The sequence below is a fragment of the Ceratosolen solmsi genome, unplaced genomic scaffold (assembly GCF_000503995.2).
Source record: "Ceratosolen solmsi marchali unplaced genomic scaffold, CerSol_1.0 scaffold1, whole genome shotgun sequence".
NCBI lineage: Eukaryota > Metazoa > Arthropoda > Insecta > Hymenoptera > Agaonidae > Ceratosolen > Ceratosolen solmsi.
Window position 1 is genome coordinate 12,486,795 of NW_011948415.1, and position 27,512 is coordinate 12,514,306.

Sequence of the window (27,512 nt, forward strand, 5' to 3'; positions counted from 1 at the left end):
TTAGCAAAATACCGGTTAACTTGCAAATAAAAAGAATTTCATACATTTAAACGTATTTTAAGCCATAAATATAATTAAGCAAATTCAGTTCAGTTAAATCCCATTTGATTTTTTCAATATCGAATAAGAATTTCTAGCGATTTTTTTTGAAAACTCTATGGTGCGAGCAAAATTTACCTTTTTGGATTTCGAATTGTACATAAGACGATTGTACATATATAAATATAAAGTCCTACGTCTTTGATAGCACATTTAATGATACATCATAATATTTGGCCTAATGCTGATCACGAAGAAGTGATTTCTTTACATCAATGACTTATGGAATCAAAGCCTGATAGGGCTAACCTTCGGGCTAAACTGTCCAGACTGCCCAGATCAATGGTTCAATCGAAGCTTTATTCCACGAATTAACTGAAATTCAATCTCTTGTTTACAAACTGATTTTTATAAAGTAATAAGTTTTTTTTTTTTTTTACAAGTGACCTTATTTGTTCTTATTTATATGATTACAGATTACGGTAACATTTAATTTGCTGATCAGTATTTTATTTATTGTTTTTATCTTCCGGTCTTTGGTACAATGGTACAAGGACGAAGGTCGAAGACACAGTTTGTTTTGCGTTATCCGCTTTTCTCCATTGACGTTTATATCAAACTAACGCTGACTCACAGTTATTGCAGATTATACGATTGCAAACTCAACGACGCAACGACACTGACAACAATCTCGCGACCAATATTCAATTGTTATCGAAGATAAATACAGCGAATATTCTGAAGATAAGTAAGGACCTCATACCGTTCATATTGTTGATTAATGTGTGTATGATAGAAAAACTGCGCCTAATTGACCATTTATCAATATTAATTACTTCCTGATGACCATAATGTAATGAGAGAAGTTTCATCTGTACCATCGAGAGAGTAGTCTAGACGGTTGCAATAATTTTTAAATTTTCCCTTTTGACGGTTGTTTTTTTTTTTTTTTTTTTTTTTTTTTTTTTTTTTTTTTTTAATATTTTAGGAATTTAATATTCAAATTTGATTACACAAGTATTTACGATCAACATTAAATCATGTAACAAGGCAGTAGTTAAATGTATTCGGTTTTAAATTATGCTAATATGAATTAATTCGGACAGTCAAACAGTTCAACACGAATGATCTATTATAGTACTTATACTCCAAATTGGCTTCGAGTGAACATAAAGATTAACAATAATAATAATAATTATTATTATATTGTCTCTTAAGGTAACCGAAATTTGGACAGTCTTTGCATTATGCTTACATATTAATATACGTACATTCAAGGTTGTATTTAAATTAATCTCCAATATGAGTTTTGGTAGATATTTGTCTAGTAGCGATATTTTGTCGAGTAATTGCAATCACACTTGCATATGCATACGATCGATTGTCTATTTAAAACTTAATCCCAATAAAAATAATACCGAGAGTTTGCCAATCAATTAATGAAGAAACGTATTTGACATCCCTGAAGTTTTATCTTAATTTTATAACAATACATTCATAGCACTGTCGAAGAAAAGAAGAACAGTCAATGTTATTATTGTATTGGAAACGTCAATCGTCATCTCTCCATTCGCCTATGCATATACACATGTATGCATACGCGCATTGGTGTTATGTTAGACAAGGTGACGCTATTTTTTCACTTCCAGATCTAAATATCGAGCAATATCATACTATGCAGGTACCTAATTCGAGTTATCCGAAGGACGGACTAATCAAACTAGCTAAATTTTTAGTTTTTCGAGGACAATTAAACTAACTTTTTTTTTATACGATATGTTTCTCTAGGGGGGACGTGAAGTTATTTTGAAAAACGCCCCAATCATTTTCATGATTGTTCTTCAAATTGCTACTATCCGAAGAAATTCCGCGATAAGTATTTCTCAGGCACACGCGCACGCACACGTACACACGCGCCCGCGCGCGCACACACATTCGTCGATAAAATTATTAAATTATCAACTAGTGATATTAAATGCGAATTTAAATCGCCTTATCGATCAAAGAGTCATAACCATTCTGACACCCACCATCGCATTAAGATCTTTGCGTGGATAAAGAGCAGCGCCTAACTTGAATAATTAGGACTTATTTCGATATAAGCAACTAAGATATCGAATAATGCCAAACGCTTAAGCAAAAATTTAGGAATCATGATGCATTAATAATGTTCCCCGAATTATGACACAATGTTAGTTAATAAATCATCGTGCACAAGAGTCGCGAGTTTAATGGGCCAATTCGGATCTTTTCCGGAAGGATCTTTTCGTATTTGATGCATTGAAACCAATTTATAGAGAACCAAATCAAATAAGCTTCTATGAGGAGGCTAATTGGAAGGCATTCAACATGGTCGGTCATATAAAAAGTGATTGGCGTTGACTCGGATTGGACGCATAATGTAACAGTGACATAATGGCAAGACTTGATATGTAACCATTCGGACCAAGATGTATGCAATATCTATATTCCAGGATTCACTCAAACGATGGGTGCACTGGAATTAATGAAAATTGAATAATTACGTATTTTGCGACTATTATTTATTGTGATGCTCAAAAACCTTATTAGGATCAAAGCTTAAATCAACATGTGATGCTCGTTTAATACTATGCTTTCCTATGTATTAAGGATATTATTATCTTTATACAGAGAAAAGACAACATTCTATCGATTTATATATATATATATATATATATATAATAATAATAATAACCATGCGTTTTTGTTTTTTTTTTATTTGTTTTGTTTTTGTTTTGTTTTTTTCGATAATTTATGATGAAGATTTTGTACAATCCAACCAATGATAACTCCTATATAACAAGTAGATCCGTTAAATCTCCAACAAATATTATTCTATATAGGAATGTTATGTATATAGTTTAATATAAACAAACTTTCAGGGTGGAAAATGAATTTCCACATTTTGAATATTAAGTATCATTAAACTTGATTGAATTTTGTTCCATTTCCTTATATAACATACACTCAAGTATTTAACATTTTACTTACTACTAGTTAATAATTTATTATTTCTAAAATATAGAAATGTGTATTGGCAATAAATAACGATTATAAACTTAATTCATGAGTAAACGGTATAAACTACGTAAAAGAGATAAATTTCATATGAGCTCTAAGTTCAAACAACGATTAACTTATTGACTATAAAATCATTTCAATTTTTCCGCATAATACTAATAGAATTTAGTATTTCCATATTCTACTTCTTATCTACAATTTTAGAAGACGAGAGAGTTTTACAATAAAATAAGGACTAAATAACCGACATGTTATATTACTTATTAATACAAAATAATATTATTCGTATTTAAAGTATATAAGAATAATATATTGACTACGTTTTCAATAGATGTAAATATTAGATTTCATTGGGAATTATTATTTAAATCGATCGATTATTTTTCTTATCCTTTTAAAATACTTAAATTATATTGCAATTATAAAGCGAAGAAAAATTCTAAGCAATGTACTGGCTATTGATAAAAAGAATTTGAATAATCATTTAAAAAAATATACATTTAGATTAAAAAGCCCTTTCGATATAAATTTATAAATAACGAATGCTTTTTATAATTAGTGTAATCGATGGTCAACATATTATTATAGATCTTATTCAGATCATTGAATCTCATTTATGATTGGTATAAATTATCTTTATATAAATAATTTAAGATAAACGTACTTTTTATACGTTCATAATATAAAATAATTTTTTAAAGACATTTTAAAATATTTTCTTTCTGTAAAAGTAAACTTTAAAATGGCTCTACTTTTCTTGTGATGATATTCTAGTAAATATGGAAAACCATTTTAACCATGGTTTATGAAATTCGCGCAAGATTATTTTACGTACCAAAATAATTTTTAAGGCAACGACGATATTACATTCTAACAGATTCCGTCAACGATTGTATTCCTATAACAGCAAATTGATTATTTTTACAGGGCTTTGTATAACTTTGTTTGTTAAACTATAGCTTAGACGTCCAAAATCGTAGCGAGCATACTTGGTATAAATTTGGCTTACTATGACGATTAATACGTGTCCAAGGACACTGCTTAATTATCATTAGATTAAATTTTATTGCTCGTTTGGTTCCATTTTGCTCGTACACGCACTTACTTCTCATCTGGACAAAGAGGAACTTGCGACCGATCGTCCACTTATTGCCGATTGCAGACTCATCATGGAGCCCCTGCAACAACAAAATGTCATTACTAAAGTTTTAATAAATAATTTCAAATAGTGTATTATTTATATATTAAATATTATATAAAATATTATTCATATAATAATTTGAAAAATTATTTATATTATTAGGTATTAATATTGTTTTCTTTTTCTTCTTTTCATTTCAAAAATATACGTCGTAAATTACATTAATTCCGAGGGAATAACTACCTTTTGAGAAATATTTATATAAATAAATTTAAAAAGAATTTTAAATAAACAAACAACATTATTTCAATTACTAAGCTCATTTTTGGCATGAAAATATTTTCAAATTTAAAAAAATTTCTTTTTCAATAATATTCAAGAAAATTTAATTACTTGTAATGCGCTGATGGTAAAGTTTCGTAGAAATACATTAACTGCGCTTTATGGGAGCTTATCGATGGAAGAAATTCTCCTTGCTCTTCTGGATTTTGCCATTGCAATATATAAATTCCTGCTTCTTGCATAATGTGAGTACCCTGAAAATAACAAATTTTTTATAGATTTTACAAATAAAAATTATATACAATAGTCATTTTAATTTCACTTATAATTACCTGAATACTTTCTCCATCATGGCATACGATACTTTGCTCAACTTTTATACAATTAACTCCTTCTTTCCATTCTTTATGCCCTGTTACATCTTGATCAATAACTGTCGTAACCTCAGGGACAGCTTAGAAATTACACAAATTATTTGAAATTTTTGCAGTAAATATGAGTGCGTACAAAACGTTATTAATAAAATTCAATTATTGAGGATTAAAAATTTTCATTTATAATTGAAACAATTTTTTTTTCCAGCATTACATAATACCGATAAAATCATGGCACATTTACATAAAATATGAAACATCGATAATAAATAATAAATGCCTGCGATTGGCTTAGAAAATATATAAGTAATTATTATAGTTACCTAAACCAGTAGCATCGTTTATTTTAGATTTATATAATACAGTAAATAAAACTTTGTAACGCATCACGTCAAAATCCCAAGTGAGAACAGCGCATGGATCGTTGCAATGTATAGCAACATTGTGTACTTGACCACGACTGAGACTAATAGAATGATATAAGCTATGCTCGTGTTCAGTAGACGTTCCTTCTAGATCAGCTTTGTAAAGATTCTTTGGCACAACTCCTCCTTCCATAACATACGTCTAAAAGATTTAAACAAATATAGGTATCTTACGAAAGTTAATGGATAAATGCATTTTTAATTTCATTGCTAATGAATGTGAATAACAGACAGGGTCAATTTTTGTTAACAAATTCTATTATTTTATAAATAAGATTTATACAATAGTTTAAATGCCAATTATTAATATCAATTAACATTTTATTAATACAAATACATAATTTACACATTGTTGAAAAGGAATTTCAAAATAAATGTATTAACATTATTGAAAAGTTATTGTAATAAAATATCATAAATATTGACATAGTAATAATATTAAAATATGTACTCGATTTGAATTTTTCATTATTTATTATAAGATAGAGTGGAATAAGTAATTTCATAACAAGTGTGAATTTTCAATTTCACAAAAGAAAATTTATAATTATTCTTAAATTTTTAATCGCATTCGTACATTTCACTTTTAATTAAAATTCAAAATTAACAATTCAATGTCATAACGTAAAATTATATTCGTTGATAAGAATAATAGAACTTATGTATTACAATGATGCGAATCGACACATCTGACTTCATGAATGCAGGATAAGCGTAAAACGTTACATTGGCACATTTAACTCAGACGTCTAATGTATTACACAGAAACATTTAAACATCTGGTTTAACTAATAAGTTACAATAAAAATTTAATTTAACAAGTGCTTTAAAACATAGTGCAAATCGTTACATTTATTTAAAAGACATCACTCATAACGATTGTGTGTTCCTTAAAAAAGTGAATTTCAAAAAATTCGGAATCTTTAAGTTATTAATCTTACGTCATTGGATGATTCAAAAATGTAAAAGCGTCGAGGAATTACACAATACTCTTCGCACAAAATTTCCTGTTTATTAAAAAAGTAAAATACAAACTAAAGAATCAACTTATAGTAAATTTGTATTATATAAGCGCATATATATATATATATATATATATATATATACATATATATACATACGTATATATATTTATATGTGTGCACGTATGTAATATACCATTATATTTTCTTTAATATAATTACAAAGGTATCGTAACTTTTCATGGAATAACGAGTTAAATAAATTAAACATTACTGATAAATTAATAAAAATCTTCATACCTCTGACGAACCACCAAGAAAATCTGGTATATATTCAGGATCAATGTAATCAGTAAGGCCACCAGCTCCTTGCTCTTGATAATCAGTACCACAATAAAATATAAACTTGTTCCTTGTATTTTCATCTGTAAAATAACAATGGTAATTTTAATGAATTTTTTAATTATACATTATTTATTTGTATTTTTATTATAATGCGGTAGAGGGAGGATTGAAAATGATTATTTACGTATAAATGTACTAATGAGAGTCCATAAAATTGGAAAACATCTTGGAGCTCGCATTATCAATACTCGACCCATTGTTTCTGGATAATTAGACTCGACAATTTCAATAATGCGAAGCAGAGCCTTCAACACAATCATTATATTTATAAATAAATATTATACAAATATTAGAAATAGAAAACAAAACTTTATCATCTTACTTTTATACCCGGTCTCCACAAATGACGCATATTCAATCCTTCCAAGTCAATTAATAATGTCCATTGAGAAACCGGATGACCACAGACGTTTGTGGCTTCGTCCATCAAGGAAAGACCTTCTTCGCAGATATGCAAAGCCTATTATATCCACACAAGAATGTCAAGTATTAATAGCAATATATATTAAAATTATCTTGTAAAGTGTCAAGCAATTATGAATACATACTAATAGTAACAATTCATCTTCACCAATTGACTTTAGTAACCCTTTAACATCCATTTGCCCCAACCTTAAAATATACAGTGGTCGACCTTCTAAAAATTTACAAATATTTATAATAAGAGTAATATTGTTTGTCAAACCATTTATTAAAATTCTATGTGATTATTAACCTTTGTCAATATGATGCCAACCCCCAGGAAAATAATCCTTCACAACCTGAGGAGCTTCATATTCTTCAAGAAGCTTATCAATTTGATGCTTTTTCCTCCAATGAAGCGATTGCGTTAACATGTCTCTGGCTTTTTCTACAGAGAATTCTCTAGCTCGTAGAAAACGCAATAGAGTGGCATCACCAGGTACGGAGCTGCCTCTCAACTCTTCGATGCTATGTCTCAATTGTACTAATTTGCTTTCCTGCATCATGTCAAGTTTTCCAAGATACCTCTCGATGTAATCGGAAGATAATTGCATTTCTGAAATAATCATTTCCACGGAATCTTAACAAAGCATTTGTATATTCCTCACATTAAATCATTGCACGCTATTCGAACAATAGTATCACAATATTCAAATTAATTAAGATAACAATTTTAGTTATACAATTTGATATAAGATTACATTTTATCTGACTGTTGAAATAAAGTAAAATAAAGTACTTTAAACTAATGAACTATTATGATTTTATCATTGGAATAACTTGGAATAGAAGTTTGTCATTTATTTCTATATAAAATTATTACTTAAAACTGAAACAAAAGTGTTTATATTTGTACCTCGACTGCCAGGAAGTTTGCCTTCAACAGAACCGTGATCATTGACTTTAGTCACTTCTTTTTTCTCTTCTTTGGGAGAAATCCTGTAATAATTTACAAAGTACTAAGTAATAAATTTAAAAGAAAACGATAAATTCTTTATTATTAATACTGACTTTTCTTCTACAACATTAATTTCTTTCAATGGATCCTGCCATGGCTCAACATATGTTATACCCTCTTCTTTTAATTCATTCACAAAATATTCAATGATTTCCTTTCCCTAAAATTTGCATTTAATTAAACAGATCTTTCAATTTAATCTTATATTGTATTTTAAGAATTAATTTACCTTGGCAATGTTCTGTGCGTATTGTTTCATCGCTAACTTTTCCATTGAATTTTCAAATCCAAAAAAGTTTTTAATATCTAAACTAGCTGTCTGTTCAAAGCAGGTCCATTCTGGATTTTCTGGATGGATCTGTAATTGCCATTTAATTTATATTATCTATTGCAACATTATTCAATTATAAATTCATTTTTGAAATTTAAATTTACTTACAAAGTATCTACACTTTTCTATAACCGTTACCCTAGTGGAGAAACTCTCGTTATATGCTTCAATTTCTAATACACTATTACGTCTATCAAGAACATTCCTTTGTATGAAATATACAAAGTCTACACCTATTATCTATTATAAATAATAACAATATTATTAAATTAAAACAAAGAAATATTATATTATACGATGAATATTGGATATTTGAATATTGTCTTGGTATATCTTTCTATACAAAGAATTGCCATATACAAAACTCAAATTTCTGACATAAATTTATACATTTATTTAACGCATACCTTTTTTAAAATATATGGTGCATCAACGTTTAATTTACATCTTCTTTCCGTTGTTCTGATTGCTCCACCTTCGCTTTCATTATCCATAGTTACCTCGCATCCTACAAAAACTGGTATTTGTGGACACGTGGGGAATCGCCGCTCATAAGCCTTAACAATAAATGGACAAAGAATAAATATAATAAGTACGATTAAAATATTCGATAAAATCATATTCATTAATTCTTAAAATTATATTTATTGTAAATAAATAAATACAATTACTTATCATAAGTTTCATTATAACTAAATAATTGAAACAACAACAACAACAACAACAACAACAACAACAACAACAACAACAATAATAATAATATATCAAATATTTAATAAATATAAAGCTAATAAAGAATAATGTATTGATATATTTTTATTATTAAATTATTAGGCGATTAAAATGCTATGGATATTAACAAATTTTTCAATTTTCTCACTTAAATATACACCTTAATATTTACTATAGTGCGCTTATATAAACAATAATATTATATAGATGAGCGATATGTGCATTAATGATGTAATTGTTGTTTCTTTTTGGGCAGATATAATGAGAATATTAGAAAAGCAAAGATATTTAACGAGGTTTTGCAATTACGCTTGAATTATTGAATTATTATCGTTTTTCTGTTAAAGGTTATATAGTATGCTTCAAGGTCATTATGTATGGACTAGTTTACATTGTCAAGTCAACTGCATGACTATAGTAATCCTTACCCAGGTACTTCACACCAATTCAATGTCAAACTCATTATTTTGACTTATCAATAATGTAAAGAAAAGACGATAACGACTCTATCGATTAGCATTTTACATACAAAAGACACGATTTTATCAATTGATATAGTTTTTAATACCTGAACAATACATAAGTTGAGCAAATATATATGAATTTATAATGAACAATATCCAGAGTAAAAGTAATAAATAGGGTAATTAGTTGGAGCATTCATGGATGGATTCATGCGATATTATATATTACGAACGTCAAGATATTGATTACATTAAAGTGAATTGATAATTAATAATTTCTTATTTAATTAGATTATGTTGACAAATTTTTTAAGTAATAATTATCATTGATTATGTTGACGATGTTGTATTTCGAACGAATGCATTATTATCTGCAGTAATTTATAATTCAGATAATGAAAATTCTTAATGATAATAAAATTATTATTTAATAAATTTGGAATAATTAAGTTTTTTGTAACAAAGACTCTTATCTTACATAAGAGTCAAATAATGGCACTTTGAAATTAGTGGGAAAATACCGATTCAGCATTAATTCCTTCATAATATAGGGTAAGTAATACTTATAGATGAGCCAAGTATCAAGGAAACAAATAATGAAAACTCCTAATGATAATTTAATTACCTATAAGATTGTAATAGACGTTTTCGATATAGATTGTTGGTTTTTTTTTTTTTTTTTTGGCTTTTTTTTTTAATTTTTTATTTTTTATTTTATATGCTTTTCTAGTGAAAAATGAAAAGATACAACGAACGATTTCAATATAATTATTGTAATTAAATAGGTGCATTATGAAAGCTCTGGATTACAAATAAAATAGATTTAAGTGTAATTTTCCATTCTATGAATTCCTATGCAATCATCGCTAATGAATTTTTTTTAACGAATATCAATGGACTGTAAATGCATATGTGTAAAATGGTTTAAAAGTATTGCTCTGTTAAATCGTAATTAAAAACTTTTACTTTACTTTATTGTTTCGGCATAAATTCCCATTGCCTCTAAAGAGCAAACCAAATTAAGGATTATTTTGTGCGCGCGCGTAGGCGCGTGTGTCCCTGTGTGTGCGCGCGCGCGCGCACATTTGTGACAAAGAGAGAGTGAGAGAGTGAGCGAGTGAGTGAGTGAGTGAGTGAGTGAGAGAGAGAGAGAGAGAGAGAGAGAGAGAGTGAGAGTAAAAGATGTTATTTTTTTTTGTGAAATAAAATAGACAAATAAACGTAATAATTCTGTCTGATAATGATCGAGATGATATTAAAAAAAAGAAAAAAAAAACAAAAACAAAAAAAATTGTTGAGAACCTACGATAAAGAACGAATTAGTTGTCATGAGTCAGAATGAATAAGACGTTTTCCATGCCATTTAATTAGACTTTTCTGTGAGTTTGTGAGAAGATTTCGATGCTCGTAGATGTGCCTACATAACAAGAGAAAGGAAGGTCGAGAAAAAATTTTTTTAAGTCCCAAACACGCGCGACGCACAAATGTAAACACGAGGAAAGGAGACGGGGAATAATATGGGATTAGTTGGCATTTAATTAGGCATACGAGCGAGAGGGCAACGTCAGTCTAAAGTAACTTGCGTGCTTCGAAGCTCCTGCGATGATGAATCAAAGTAGACATAAACAATAACGCACCAGCATTACGAGGGCGAAAGGGTACTTGTATACCCGAACGGGCGATTGGTATTGTTGAACCATATTGCCGTAGCTCCAGGTAACAATGCAGCCGACCGAACCGAGGCAGCCAAATAGACGAGGCCTCTGGCAACTTCACTCTCTTCTTGGCCACGGTCAGCTAGTACTCGGACCCGATCGAGCGCGCCCTGGATGAGCTCCGCGAGCCGACGTTAAGGCGAGCCTCGCAGCACTTACAACGACTCGACGACGAATCCAATTGCGCGAAACGAGACGACAGCCTCCTTCCCGTCCGGGGCAACCCCGACCTCTCCCCGACTTATCTCCCGAACTTAATCTGCGTGTGCGCGTCCCCGCAACGCTCCACTGACTCGCCTCGACTCGGCGCTCAACGGCAGTCGACCGACAGTGCACTTCACCGACGCTTCTCTTTCCTTCCAGCTTTCGCCACTTCTTTAGCACGGACAGGCAGGCCTACCCGTATGCGCATGTGTGTGCACACATCCACGCGCGCCTCTCACTCTCTCTCTCTCTCTCCTGCCCCCACCCGTACCGTCACGTGCACAACGAGTACGTTTTTTTTTATCTCTTTCAGGCCTCGTCACCGCGCGACGAGAGCCGAGTGAAACGGAACGTCCGAGCGTCCGAGCGTCCGAGCGACGCTCCCACTCCACTTCCCACGCACACTTACCTCCTTGCCAATGCGGGTGGCGGTGGTGGCGGTTGGAGAGAGAGAGAGAGAGAGAGAGAGAGAGAGAGTGAGAGAGGGGTGAGGGGTGCTTTAAATTTCCGTGCAGTGTGCGTATTGTAGCGACCGTTGCCGACGCGTATTAAACTGCCCTTTTTACCCGACGCACTGGCAATTTTTGCTTTAATCTACACCGTCCTGTGCCATAACCACCACCCACGTCCACCACGGCCCACTTTCAAACGGCTTTACGTAAAATCCCGATATTCGAGACGATTTCGTGCTACCTATGGTACCGGATGACGCATCGCCACCACACTCGCTCCCTTACGAACGATCTTTCGAATACTGAGAATCGCCGCTCATCGCAAAAGTCCCCTACTTTTTCTTTAACGACCAATCGATCGTCGGATTCTTTCTTCAAATTATTTATATTCTACTCTCAGCTTCGCTACTACATGTCACGCTAAACACAAGCTGTACAAAGCACTTGGTTTCATTAACCATTCCATGTCAATTATGCAAGCCTTTCGATTAATCAATCCCACCCACCCGCGATACCTATAATACTCTACGTAAAATTTGCGCGTACGCTGCTTATCGGTAATTGTACAACATATTTGCAACATAGTAGCGAAACCCGTAAAAATAAGAAAACGATTCTCGCGCGCATTCAAGGGCTTCCCAAATTGCACGACAAGGTTTTTATTCTTTATCCAAGCTGTAAAACGATTTGAATTTCGGTTTTAAATGCGTCGCGGCCTATACGGCGAGATCTAGCAACATCTTCCAATAGCGTCAATATGTGACGAAATTTCGGGCCTCCCCCCCCCCCGCCCCCTACCACGCCCCGAGCAACAATCGAATAGAGAACTCGAATAAAGAGGCCCAAACGTTCATTTGCCGCGGACCCGAAATCGCGGCCCCAGAGAAGCGTACGCACGCGTCACGACAGTTTTTACCAGCGACGTGCCCTCGACATACGGTAAAACAGAACGAGACCGCCACACCGATTCTCCCCTACAACGAGCCAACGAGCCTTATCCATCGGTCTTTCAAATATCTTTATCCCTTCGATTATCTCATAATCCCCGTAACACATTTTTTTGGCACAGACTGGTTTCAAGGGCTCGAGAACATTTGAGAAAATCGTGTCACCTCGTCGACGAACGGCAAAAACACCAAAAGAGCGTCCTGATCGAAAGCCTGCCATCACGGCGGCCAAAATGTTTATTTTCTATAATTTATGGCGCGATTGGCGGATTGGATTGGTTTCGGGTGGCGTGGGAGGGCGAGAAGGACGACGGGCGGGTGGCGGGGGAGAGAGATCGACACTAATCACCCAAACAGCGTAAATTGTTCCGCGTCGAGGGGGCGCAGGGATAAATGGAGTAGTAGAGCGAAAGGGACGACGCGCTTCATCGTTCCAGCGACTCTGGAGCCTCGAGGGCTCGTCGATAGAGGTCGCGGCCAGTCCGAGCCCGAGGTGCACACGAGGTGGTTGCGTAAGTTGCGTAGTACGGAGGCTGTCCAATGCGCGCTAGGACGAGTCGCCCCGGAGTCGCGTTCTCGGGAGCTCACGACAAGATGGCGCCGCGCGCAGCCTCTCACTCGGCTCCGAGTCGCTCTTCCACAGCCGAGAGCCGTGGACGGAGCTCAGAACGTCCGCCGACTCGAGACAATGCGGAGGCGGAGGTAATGCCTGACGACGCGCGTCGCAAGCCGTACGAGTGTGCGTGAGCGCCCCCGTCTACACGCGAGTTCCATGGCCATGGTGGTGCGTTGCTCCCGAGTGGCCGCTAAAACACTCGGCCGAGTCCCGGCGTGAGTTGTGCGCGAGGCAGGGCATCCCAGACGTGTGTTACTTCGCCGTTGTCCTGGACGCACGAGGTCGCGCGGTCCCGGGTTCGAGCCAACTCGCCGGAGGATTGACTGTCGACAGCGGCGAGGGGGCGGGGGGACAAAGCATGACGTTCTCAGTGGCGGCCGGAGGAGGAACGCGCGACCGCTCCGCTCTCGTGGAGTCCTGAGCGAGTGTGCGCGTGTCCGCCCGCGTATGCAAAGGCCACTGCGAGACGAAGAGGAACGCGAGAGCGAGAGAGGGAATAATCTCATTTCGCCACCGAGGGACCAGCGCACGCACAAGCGCACGCACACGCATACGCGCGTGCCAGCGAGCTCGAGCTTTTTCTGCTTTTGTTTACGCTCGTGATCATTTTTTCGTCCACCTCTCTCTCTCTCTTCTCCCCATTCCTTCCTCCTTTTCTCCGTTCTCTCGATCTCGTTGCCGCGATTGTCGCCTCGCGTGATAATAACGCGGCTCGCGAGCGAATGGAGTGAGGGGCGAGAGAGAGAGAGGAGCAGGAGAGTGGCAGAACATAGTGCGAGAGGGAGAGAGGGAGAGCGAGAGAGCGCGAGAGGCAACCTCGTCGCGTAGCTCGCAGGCAAAATCACGACCAAGTTGGCGCGAGTCGCCGCTACCGCCGCCGCCGCCGCCGCCGCCACCGCCACCGCCACCGCCACCGACACCGACACCGACACCGACACCGACACCGACACCGTCATCGTCACCGCCACCAGCCAGCACCAGGCCAAATGGAGTCGAGGGCCACGAGTGCACGCCTCCACGTCCTGGCCGCGCTGCTGCTGCTACTGCTGACGTTCCTCGTCCACCTGGGTAAGTGTCTGTCTCTGTCTCTATCCCTTCGTACGACTCTGCCTTTGCCGGCGTTGGGCCGACGGAGATGCCATCGTAGGACGACGGCCAACGCCGAGGTGAACAGAGGCGAGCGCGCGCGCGCGCGCTTCTTGAGAATTGTCTAGCCGGCGATTACCCAGACGAAAGGCCATAAATATTTGACGAGAGCAGCTCGTACGGGACACACGTGATTCTTTCCCTTTTTCCTTCACCGCTTCCTCTCCTCTCTCGTTCTCATTGTCCTAGGAAAGCCAAACTCCTTGCCGGCATCCCATTTATTCACAACCTTTGTCCATCCGTCCAACACCCGCTCATCGTTACAATCAATCTTTATAATCGATTTGATCGATTTGCGCGAATGCGCTGCACAAGCCGTTACGTGCGTTCGAATGTAAACAAGTGTTATCGGCGCGCACGGCCAATCAACCTCACTTCCGAAATAAATCGCTCGATTCGCTGCTTTTCTTGGTCTCAACGGCCACTTGAGCGGCACCGGCGGTGCGGGTGGGGGACACGAACGATACGTTCGACGTGTCCGCAGCTAGATTTTAATTGATATCGAAATGCTTAATGATGTTTAAAGGCTTAAAATTGAAAAAGTATTGGAAAACTGTTAATAGTTGCGCAACCGCGCTTTTTCTTTAAGTGCGAAGCACTTGTTATGCTAATGAATCTCGTTTTATGTAACAGCTCGAGCCTAAAAAATCTAATTTTCCTACGGTGATATAAATAAGCCGAGTAAAGTCATGCCCACCTTACAGTCGTTAAAGTATTCCAGCCCCCCACCCCGCACCCCGCACCCCGCACCCCCCGGCCACCATCACCGCCTCATCACCTCGAATCAATTAGCCCGGTGGTAGTAATAAAAATAATGTTTTGGCAATTATTAACCTCTGACGAAAGTACGAGCATTAATTTATTTTCCATCATAATTGTCGTCTATCATGCAAATTCGACAAGGAATTAAAATTGGAAAATTTTGCCAATAAAAATTGATTTTCTAATTATCACAAGGAGTACAGATAATTGTTTGCCATACATTGTACGTAAAGGCGAAACTACTAATATTTGCGAACAAAAAGAAACAAGTTTTTTTTTTTTTTTTAAACAATATCGGTTTGATTGCGCATACGTCTTTGCGCTTATTCTCTTTTTGCAATTTAATTAGTTTATTCATGACTGTACTGTAGATTTATTGTTCTGTAAATTCAATATTAAACAATAGCCGTGCATACGAAAAAAAAAAAAAAATAAATAAATAAATAAATACGGAATATAACCATCAGAATTTAATTACTTTTAAAAATTGCAAATATACATGTTATTGAATGGCTTTAAAACTTTTACCTTCTACTTCTTTTTCCATTTATCTTTTTCTTTATTTTAACGAAATAATTGGTTTTTGGAAATTCGATTGCATTGCACGTAAGATAGATTTTCAAACGAGATTATTTTATAAAGTCAATTGAGAATAATAGCGAAGGACTATGCTTGCCTATAATGACCTCGACAGCTGGGATGAATCTCATTTTTCCCACCTCTTAGTGTATTATCGCTGACCATCGCATGGAGAATATTGCGTTATACCAAGCGTTTGAAAATGTATGGAAAGTTTGTTAAGCAGCGATCGGCAATCGGCAATCGGCAATCGGCAATAAAGCTGGATGCTTGTGCTTGCACGTTGGAAAATGTAATGTATGTCCTCGTGTCTTGCAAAAAGAGCGCATAAGCCTAGGCCAATTGTCCAATTGTTCATATACTAAATGGCATTGTCCCAGCTCTGTATGTCACAGATACATCGTGCACGACCGTAGAAAGGTAAGAGTGCAGCATGAGTAAAGGATAAAAAAAAAGCAAGGAGACCCTCGGCTCTTTCTCCCTCCCTGCCTCACTCTCACTCACTCGCTCACTCACTCACTCGCTCACTCACTCGCTCACTCACTTGCTCACTCTCTCTCACTCTCGCGTTTAATCTCGCTTCGTCCAACACAGCGTGTTCTTCTTATATGGCGTGGCTCTCCTCTCGCGAGATCATCTCCGACGCCTTCGTGCCGCCCCGCCGTAGAATCTTCCTCTTTTTTTCTCCGTCCTCCTCCTACTCCGTCCTCCTCCTCCTCATCCTCATCCTCATCCTCATCCTCATCCTCATCCTCATCCTCATCCTCATCCTCATCCTCATCCTCATCCTCATCCTCATCCTCATCCTCATCCTCATCCTCATCCTCATCCTCATCCTCATCCTCATCCTCATCCTCATCCTCATCCTCATCCTCATCCTCATCCTCATCCTCATCCTCATCCTCATCCTCATCCTCATCCTCATCCTCATCCTCATCCTCATCCTCATCCTCATCCTCATCCTCATCCTCATCCTCATCCTCATCCTCCTCGCCGACACACTACTCAATTTCCCTCCCGCTCCTATTCCTTACGCTCACTCCCGTCCTCGACCATCCTTCGCCAATTCTGCACGCGCTTTCGTGGCTCGCTGTCTTTATGCTCACTTTTTTCTCGGGGCGAAATCCCGTTCGTGCCCTTTCGCACAAGAAATGCAGCTAAGAGCGAGGATATCGATATGCGGAACGCGACCTTCGTCGAAAAATTACTCGAAATATCTCACGTACAATTTGTCAAATGTACCATCATCCTATCTTGCCCTCCCTTTGAGGCTCCTTTTTCAAATCACATCGCGGACTCTCTGCTTTTTTCTTTCTTTCCTTCCATATCGTTCTCGTCCGAGTCATTTTATTTTAAGTTAGCGCCATCGCTGCGCCAATTGGAAACTGCTTTTTCTAGGATCGAAAGTTAGCGTTGCTAATGTTGTTCTGAATTTCAATGGAACACGGTGTATATTATTATAGAAATTCTTATTTTGCATATTAACTATCGATTCGTATTATCAGCTTCTTTTTCCCAGCTGATTTGTATTTTTGTTTTTTGTTTTGTTTTTTTTTTGTTTTTTTTTTTTTTGCTTACCGCGAAGTGAAAATTCCACCGATTACCTATATATGTAATAAGTAAGCGATTCGTCGTCAGAGTATGCGAAATTACATTTGATTTTTTTATCTCCACTTCCGATCGATACTATCGGCGGTTTAGGCTTCAACAACAATAATCCGATAGATAAGAGAGAGAGAGAGAGAGAGAGAGAGAGAGAGATGTTGCACAATACTTTGCATACATTGACGGCTTGTGTGCGAAAATAAGAGAATATTTGTAGCCGCAAAGGAGCAAAATGTCATAAGCATCGTTGAGAAATATTTAAAGACAAAAAAATTCATTGTACATTCGATTTACTCAACTTTCAATCCGCCACATATAAAGCCAGTGCGCGCGTAAATGTAAACATCGGAGACGATTAATATGTCGTCGCGTTGGACAGAAATATTTTTGTAATGTAAAAATAGCGCGTCGTCGGTGCTGTTTCAACTGAGCTAAACTTTTCCGACTATCCAGCCTCGACTTTCAATGCTGAATTGTAGCTCGAATCACCTGTCGTTGGCCCAGCCGTTGTTGTTAAAGTCCATCCTTTTATGTCCCAAATCCAGCCGGAGCTTATGATTTCGCCACTCGTTACTATTTATTTGGCGGCGTCTATTAGCGCATCTAACGTTGAACGAATAGAAATTGCAGCCGCTCGCATCGCCTCGCCCCGCCTCGCGCCTCGACTTTATTATTATTTTCTTCAATTGCGAGCCGCTTCTTTGTTTATTCGTCGATTTTTCCAGCGCGGACGCACGTACCCTCCTCCTCCTCCTCCTCCTCCTCCTCCTCCTCTTTCCGCCCCCTCATCCTCCCCATCCCATCGCCCGTGCTCTCAATTAGCTCTACGAACGAACGTCGGCCTCTCCTCCATTCATCGACTTGCTCGTTTTTGCTTTCTCTTTAGCGCGCGCGCGCGCGCCTCCGGCCTCAGTATAAATACACGACGACGTCTAGTATATTTGTACGACTAGTATTGCACATAAAATGCCAAGTACGTGGCAGTGTACCCGTGTATAGGTGCGCATTGTTTGTGCCACACACCAACGAGGCCCTGTGCCCGATGAAAACTCAATTTCTACCCGGCTATTGATAATTAATTACATCCAGTCCATTATAATTAAAAATTAATTTACGGTATTTTTTAAATGCCGCCTGATTAATTCATAAATCTATTCATTTATTATAATTTATTAATTCTCTTTCAACGTGCCTTGCCCCCCTCCCCTCCCCTCCCCTCCCCATCCCGCCTCCCTCCCATTACTTTAGAGCTTTTAATAAGGATAACGGTGGTGCGAAGGGTGATGACGGAAAGGGGTGGGGGAGGGGGGGGGGGAGATTATAAAATGTTCGCGATAAGTAGTTATTTTATCCTGAAGATAGTTATACTATTTTTATAACGGCTCAAATAGGATATTAGCCGTAATTGCTTAATAATTTTTATCACCAAAGTTCTGTTGTCGTTGCGGACATTCGGGGTACTTTTCTCGTCTTGTTTCCTACCGTCTTGTGGTGTAGAAAATTGCATGTACTCGTATTTCTCTAAGCAAAATCCCTAATTCGCATTCAAATCTGAGAAAAAAAGTAAGAATTACTTTCCTATCACCGTGTCCCTCCGATTTCTAAAAAGTAGATCAACTGCACAGGCTTCTTTCTTTTCTTCTGATATTTAAAAATAGAAAATTTTAATAATTATTCAACTGTATTTGTTAAACATCGTTCGTAGTACCTTTATTATCTAGTAAAATACAATAGTAGTAGTATTTTTATCGCGCTTGCGCAAATTTAAAAATGATTATTTAATGTTCTCTTTATCATTATATATATATATATATATATATATATATATATATATATTGTATGTGCATGATTCTTAATATTATAAGTTTATTATAATATTATAATTTTCACTTTATTATTATTTATCATCTATTTATTCAGTTACTGTAAAATTATTTAAATACAGTTTGTACTTTGTATGGAATGGAAACTCAATTCATCGATTATTTTATATATAACGCATTTCATCTGTATTTAGGCTAAAAGCAATAGTTATATACATAAATCATTACAAAGTATCGATGAGATAAGAGTAATACCGACGTTATTTTATTAATTTTGCTTATTCATTTTTGCTACGATTGTGCTCGATATCAATATTGATCAGAGCATTTCATACAAATTCGAAGCTTGTATATGATTATTCCTTGTCATGATACAAGTTAACGAATCATCTATCAGAATCACTTAATGTAACACCAACTAATAGCTTAAGTAGCGTGTAAATTTTTTAATAAAATAATTTATATACTTTCCGCTGTATTGTAGTGAGTACTATATAATGTTAATACAAATCGTATGTAAAGAAAATAATTTGATAAAATTGGCTGGGCAGCATTTACAAATACTTTACAAAAACTTGCAAAAACTATTATGGTATGAAATTAAAATATGATTGATACTTAACAATTCCATTATAACTTTGATTAAATGTATTATATAAAAACATGCTATTAAATCTTTCTCTCTCTCTCTCTCTCTCTCTCTCTCTCTCTCTCTCTATCTGTCTCTCTTTTTGTATATATCAGGCCATTACGTATATATTATTTATGTAAAGTTTAACAATGTAACGAGTTAAAGATCGAAGAACATTTTGTCATAATAAATATTGTTATTCAGATTTACTAAATCAAATATCGAAATACGATTCGTTGGACTTAGTCCAACAAAGTATTTGTCTCCATTGAATGGATATTAATGCCATACTGAATAATAATATGGACGCAATACGTTATTATGGTCAACGAGCTTATTGGAACCCGAGCATTTTCGATTATCAATTAAAAGTTCGAGTGAAAAGGAATTATTATGCAATGCTCGAGGACGACGACTCGGGGGTATTAAAAAGCACGCGATACCTATGGACTTGACGAAAGCTATCGACACTTCATCGACGCTCAATCGCAAGCACTTTAATTCGCGCAAGGATAGTGAAAAATAATCGTCGCTTGGGGACATGCGCCAGACGATTGACTGGGGTCGAAGGGCGAAGGGAGAAGGATCCCGAGACAGCATTGGAGGTGGGGGACAGGATGGCTGCGGAGTATTTGTCAGGCGCACTCTAGACGGCGAGTGCGCTTGTACCGGTATGCTTGGCACTCACGTGACCGAGGCCATGGGATGCGGACATGTGTATGTTGCACTGTTGGCACGTAAATGAGGAAAGGGCACTGCCATAGGACCGCAATCGTAAGAATGTTCGTATTGTCCATTCTGGAACTCCGATTATCTTTTCCCGCCCGTTCGTCGAGTATATACATACGAAAGAGAGTGTGAGAGAGAGAGAGAGAGAGAGAGAGAGAGAGAGAGAGAGAGAATACTGCTCCCCGAGGTAGGAGTTGGGGAAAGTGAGAGGGGGTTGGGGGATTGGGGGGGGGTATTATAAGCTTTCCATTTGATATTTCTAATTTGAATACGCCTTTGCTTGATCGAGTGTCCGAGCAATTTTGCGGAGGCACTGCTCTCCCATCTTAGCGTGCGCGCGCATGTACTTGTATCTCTGTGGTATGCAAACAAATTTTATTTAAATACTCGAACCAATGCGATTGGATATTTTCTGTTTTTTTCTCTATCTTATATTACATATCGTATCGGCTCTTATTCTGCTTCATATTTACATTTTTTTTTCTAGTTTTCTTCCCTTTCCTTATTGTCATAGTCCGTCAGTTGGGCTGTGAAGCTTTGGCTTTTCGTAATTGTGCCCTCCCCCTTTCTTTTCTTTTCTTTTTTTTTTTCCTTTGAAAATTCATTGGTACGAAGGGCAATAACACTTGTTCTTATTCATTGTTGTTGATCCGAATTGTTGGTGCAGAATTTTCATGTAGATGCAAGATAAGTATTACGCAAACTTTGTGTAAAATATATTTAAAGGTACACATGGTTGCAATGTGACGTAATTTATTTCCAACAACTATATTTATAACATAGAATATTATCAATTGAATATCAATAAGCTCCTTGAACAAGCAAGAATTGCTACAATTATACGAGGGACACCGTTGCGCTTTTCAATTTATCGCTTTCCTTATTTAAACGACATCGTTCACATACTTTTTATTAATTTCGATAAAGAGAAATATTTATAAAGTTTCGATAAAAAAAAAAAAAAAAAAAGTAATAAAAAAAAAATTATTGGCAAATTAAGTTTTATCGCCGTTCAGTTATGCCAACATAAAAATTCCCTATCGTTAGCAACGTTATTCGTCATCATTACATTATCAAATCAATACGAGGGCATCCTCAACATTCATATTACGTGGCGGCTCGCTCGTCTTCTTTTCACTTCGTTCTTTGAATGCCATTTCCAATTAGTGCATTAGCCACACAATGTTTATCCGGGAGTACAAAGTAAGACTACTGTTATATCTCCCTTTCCATTAGGGTAATCATTATTATTACCGAATTCCATTCATTATTCACTAAACTGACAGACTTTCGTGGGACTCTCAAGTGCATAATTAAATACACCTCTCATTAAGTGATCATTCGCTTGAGAAATGAATCGCAGCGAGGACATTAAGAAAATACTCCCTTACTTTCGAAAAGTGTCGTTTTGATTTATTATACAGTTTTTCTCTGCAAATGTACAAGGTTATTTATTTTTTTTGTTTTGTTTTTTTGTTTTTTTTTTTGTTTTTTTTTTTTTGGTTTGGTTTTGTTTTTCTTTACAAATCAAGGAAACGTATCTTTTCGTAAACTTCAAGCCCAGTTAATTTCATTAAGTATACACGTTTATATATAATAAGTGCCTGAAATATAATCTCGCTCCTTAACGAATTGTCCTGTAACAACAGGTTCGTGAATCAACCATCGGCCGAATATCGGCATGTATTCAAAAAAAAAATTTTGGACTCGAATTGCAAATATTTGCATCAACACACCCAAGGCAATTTATTTCTTTATTTCTTTATTTCCACTTTGCGAGCTATGCCGTCTCGAATTGAAATAGCGGGCGGACAGACTGACGATGTTGTGGCACTTTCGGTGCCGGTTTTTCGAACTTCGCCGTACGGTTCGTCACAACGTCCGCTATCCCAAAGTAGATCTTGCAAATTCGGAATTTCGATGTGTTAACGATGGGATTTACGAGGGAGATATGGACACAAGCACTTGGCACTTGGCTGTGTAATTTGTTGGTGACAATATTAAAACATTGATAAACAATAATAACAACAACAACAAAATTGAGAAGAAAAAGAAAAACAAGAAAAAGAAGAAGGAACAAGGATAGAGAAGATTAGAATAAGAATCGTGGGAGACGTATAGGGGTTATATGCATAAGATTGTACGAGACTGTAGTGACTTAGAGACTTGCATGACCAGCATACGAATACGCATGGAAGGCTTTATTTAAAAATTCATTTTTATGTATGAAGTATACTTTTTTGCGAGTTTATCTATGTATATTATTATGCAATTCAACGTTAATCGATCGCAATGCGACGTGATAAGAAAGCGTAAAAATTGAAGAGGAAATCTCGATACCCATACAATAGAATTTCGTGTATATATAGACATTTACTATCAGTTCTTTATGTAACTTTTCAATAAAATCAGATTTTAAATAACTTTTGGTTTTTAGATAATTCAATTTTTAAATTATGGATATACGTATTGATGTTTGTATATATATGCGCGTGTCTTATTTGGAAGTTTTAGTAAACAAAAATTATAAATTTATTATTGCTTTTAGGATTTTCATTTAATTGCCTGTAATTTGAAATATTTATAAATTTGAGTTACATTAGCAGATACCGCATTATCTTCTCTATTATGATAGTGACGTTGGTATTAATTTAAAAAAAAAAAAAAAAAAAAAAAAAAATTATGCATATAGAAACGAAATTTAATATCTATGACTTTTATAGAATTTACGGCAATTTTATAGAATTTAGCCCTCGTAAACTTGACTACGTTACTTTAATGATCCATTTTATGAGCATTAAGCAAAATATTTTACTATCATAAATTTAATATAAATATAATACTTATTTAAGAACAAATTGAAAGGTAAATCTGAATTGGGAGATAAAATTTAAAGATTAAGATCAGGTTTGAAGGCGCAAGTTGATGTAGTAAATATAAGCTTGAGAAAACAGCTTTTGATATAGCACCGAAATATTTGAAAGGTGCTTTATTTATAGAAAAAAAAAACGAGCTATTATATTTCTTTTCTTCAAAATATCGAAATTAATTAAGGTTTAAATAAAATAAAGTAGTCTCATTAATGCTAGTAGTATAATAATTCATTCGGATTGTTAATTATATTATAACTGATTGAATAAATGGCAAAATTATTGTTACATTTTAGTTTGCAATATATTCGTAATGCAATTAACGAAATTGCAAAGCTAACTTGTATTACTATTTATTTGGCACTACTCATTAATTGCAGAATGAAAATTATTATAGACACCAATTTAATTAGAGATCCGCATAAGCCATAATATCCTTTCTATAATTTCGTAGATTATTTAATAATGAGATTTAATTGAACACTATAACGGTGTGCGATAATTATGTATTCCGATAGAAAATCGATATTGTACAATATTAGGTACAGATTGAATCGACTGACCACACTTATTGCGCAATTCACACCCGCGTCAATTGGTTTATGCTGATGTTACGCCACTACTGGCCCCATAGGCACACGATTCCTTTATATTTTTCACGATATGCCAAATTGACAAGTGTTACGAATGAGAGAAGTTGTACAGTAAGGCCCACCGATTGCCTACACTTTTTATACAAACGCGTCTGCCGTGAAAGCAATGACTTTTTTTTTTAACACGCGCAAACGTTCGATGCGGATATTTCAACAAAAAGTTTTTGATGACGTGGTAAATAAATGTCTATGGATGTATTCACGGGTTCGTTTCTCGAGTAGATTTCACTTTTAATAGAACTAAGGTTGGTGAGGTAAAGGTGGAAGAGAGAGAGAGAGAGAGAGAGAGAGAGAGAGAGAGAGAGAGAGAGATTGAGTGAGAGATTGAGTGAGAGAGTGAGAGATCGCCAACAAGCGTGTCGTTCAATCCAAGAGGCTCGTCTAAGTCGGGAAGAAAGCATCGTTTAATTGAAATCTGTTATCGAGAGTCGAGTGAAATCGGCCGATCGAGCTTACCTCTTTTTCTATCATTTGGTCGCATGAATCGTCAAATGCTTGTTTGTTGGCGGTTCAAATCCGCGATGCGAAAGGAGAGAGAAAGCCGACGCTAGGGGCTGGGTGGAGAAAGAAACCCAGCGACAAATATACGCATTTCGCGCACTACCTGCCGCCTGTGCGATAAAATTTTCCTCTGGCGTAGTCTGTGCAACGCGAGACTTCGTTGCAGCGTCATCGGCCACATGCCGCTGGCCACCGCTAAAGCCTAATACTTCCTCCGACGTATCCTTCCTCTCTACCTCCCATTCCGCCTACTTGGCAAATAATTCGTCGAGGCGTCGGCAATTAGAGTGTGAGCGATCGGGAAATCCGTGGCGCCAGTTGAGAGACGGAGGTCGTCGGGCGCGGGGCTTACGCGTCACCTCGCCATTCCCACGCTTGAAAATAACTCGAGCTTTCGAGCGACTTTCTACGGGTTTGCTCGTAAGCTCCGACCGATTGGAATTTATACGTAGAGGAGGCTTTCGACGACGACGACGACGACGACGACGACGACGACGACGACGACTTCCGATGCTTCTACGGACGATTAATAAATTAGATAACGGAGAATTGGTAACGGCTCTCTATTAATTTATGACTGACTGGCCGATTTTTCCAAGAGCTTGAAGTTATGATTAATTATGGCTTGCCGCGCTTCTCGATTGTGAAAATTAATAAATACGGGAGCGGGAAAGCGAGTATTGGCATTTGCATTGGAGTATTTCAGATTTTCTTCTCTCTATTTAATTTTTTATTGTTTTTTGTTTTTGTTTTTGTTTTTTCTTTGTTTTTTTTTGTGTTTCCTAAATGAAAATCGAAAGAATTGCAGGAGAGTACGGAGGAGACTTTCCACGGAAACTTAATAATTCCTGAAATACTCGCATACATCTGTTTTAATATTCGTATTACAAATACGAATGCTTTAAGAGTACATTACGAATGCAATAATCTAGGAATAGAGAATTTTATAGCTTATAATACTTTGCAAAGCTTCGACGGAGAAAAAAGAGCGAGATTTCTCTTTCGTAAATGAAACGCAAAGGTAATTTTTTTTTTAAATTTACTTTTCATTACATTTTCTGGCTTTTTAAAATTAATACGGTTTCATTAAATTGTAAGCCCCAATAAGATATTTTTCAACTACGAATGAGCTTTATACACTCATATACGTACATTAAATCGGTCATTAATAAAAGAAAGAAAAAAAATTACTTAATTTTTTATCTTGTAAATGATCAGACAGTGTTATGTAGTGTTACGTACAAAATGTTTACCACATTAACATATTTTCTCGGTATTTAAAAAAATATTAGTCATTATAAGTAATATTTTCCAACAGTATTAATACTATTGAAGATACTATTAACCCGATTAAAATAAGAAACGTTTGTGCCTCCGTAACATCCAATATATGTTTCTCATTGCAGTTCATGCTATCAATCATTACCGCTCGAAACTCGGGTAAAATTATAATTCATAATAATCAAAATTATTAATTTCGTAATGGAAATAAGGACTAGATATTTAATTACCATATAGTATATAACGAATTTAATTAGCGTGACAAACTATCGTAACACGCTTACTTTGATAGAAAATGCGAAACGACAGATTTGCAAATTTATGCTACTTATAATTTAAAAAGTTGAACAATAGCTTTCATTTTCTGCGGTAGTATGGGTTCGGCGCACCAGTAAACGAATGCAATTGCACAACAAATCCCACCTCGCTCGCGAAAGTATTTACAGCGGCAATTAAATCTCGCGCTCATTAAATTAGAAAACGAACGAGTTATCTGTGCGGCCGCGAAGCAAAGCAACTTGACGAAAGAGGAATAAAAGTGTCGAGAAAGGGTCAGGAGGGACGAACGAAGGTGATTCGTTGATCGCGTACGGGGGTTGGGGTAGAGTTGAGTGGGTGGGCGAGGGAGCAGTGGCGGGGAGTGTCTCTCTAACAAGATTACCTTTCAGTCAAGCTTATCTTGGCGCGAAAAATGCAAAAACCCGCGCCTTGCTGCATTCACAAGCGGCCCTTTGACCAGTCGCACGCAACATTCGTACAGTCGCACGCGCGCTCTCTTCCACCACCTCCTCCTCCTCCTCCTCCACCAAATCCTTCCCTCCCATCTCCCCTCTCCACTCCTCATCATAATCTCCTCGTCCTCGTTCCCCTCCTCCGCCTTCTCCACCGCCACAGTATTCGCTATGGCCCCTTCGTTCAGCCCTCATCCGCGTGAGAGGGCAAACGTTGCGGAGCGAGGGTGGGCAGCACGCCGGAAAAAAAATAAGGACGAAACACCGTGCCGAAGTTTGCGCGTCCCAACAGACTATGCGGAGCTTGCTCAGCATTGCGGAAAATCGCGAGCCACCCCCACAGCCGTGGGGCGTATGAAAGCACGAGGGGAAGCAGCCGGTCGGTTAAGTGAGCTGCGGGGGAAAATCCAAGAGGGGAAAATTCGTGGATGGGCAGACCCGCACTTTGGCGGCACGGATTTTCGTTTGAATAAACTATTGATTAAGGAGATTGGTTCCGCTTATGGGGGTAGACGAGTTGACGTGGGCAAGCAGGGGCAGTTGAAGATAGGCCTTTCGGGGGATTGGCGAGAAGGTGGGGGTGGAAGCATGGGGTGGAGAGTGGTCGATCTTGTAAAAGGACGACGGAAAGAGGGCAGGGCAAATGTTTG

General features: G+C 36.8%; 2 protein-coding genes across 2 annotated transcripts in view; one reads left to right on the plus strand and one right to left on the minus strand.

Moving 5' to 3' along the window:
* Positions 1-3,835: 3,835 nt before the first annotated feature.
* retm (real-time) lies at positions 3,836-11,496 on the minus strand. Its single transcript, XM_011508047.1, has 15 exons — positions 11,255-11,496; positions 8,829-8,978; positions 8,530-8,661; positions 8,320-8,448; positions 8,144-8,250; positions 7,989-8,071; positions 7,386-7,688; positions 7,219-7,307; positions 6,993-7,130; positions 6,795-6,915; positions 6,566-6,690; positions 5,202-5,445; positions 4,837-4,958; positions 4,616-4,758; positions 3,836-4,259 (listed from the first exon to the last, which is right to left on the minus strand). The coding sequence occupies exons 1-15, from the start codon at positions 11,315-11,317 to the stop codon at positions 4,190-4,192; spliced, it is 2,019 nt and encodes a 672-aa protein (XP_011506349.1). The 5' UTR covers positions 11,318-11,496; the 3' UTR covers positions 3,836-4,189.
* Positions 11,497-14,482: 2,986 nt separating this feature from the next.
* The window catches only part of LOC105368896 (neogenin-like), a 105,078-nt gene continuing 92,048 nt past the window's right edge, over positions 14,483-27,512 (plus strand). Inside the window, 1 exon segment of the mRNA XM_011508048.1 lies at positions 14,483-14,619. Within this exon segment, the coding sequence (XP_011506350.1) occupies positions 14,538-14,619 (82 nt within the window). The 5' untranslated portion in view covers positions 14,483-14,537.

Excerpts from the sequence above, each read along its gene's own strand:
- retm (XM_011508047.1), bottom strand. The coding sequence starts at position 11,317 with ATGGTTCAACAATACCAATCGCCCGTTCGGGTATACAAGTACCCTTTC. Across the intron at positions 8,251-8,319 it reads ACGCACAGAACATTGCCAAG|GGAAAGGAAATCATTGAATA; the intron begins GTAAATTAATTC and ends TGCAAATTTTAG. Across the intron at positions 6,916-6,992 it reads TGTGGAGACCGGGTATAAAA|GCTCTGCTTCGCATTATTGA; the intron begins GTAAGATGATAA and ends ATTGTGTTGAAG.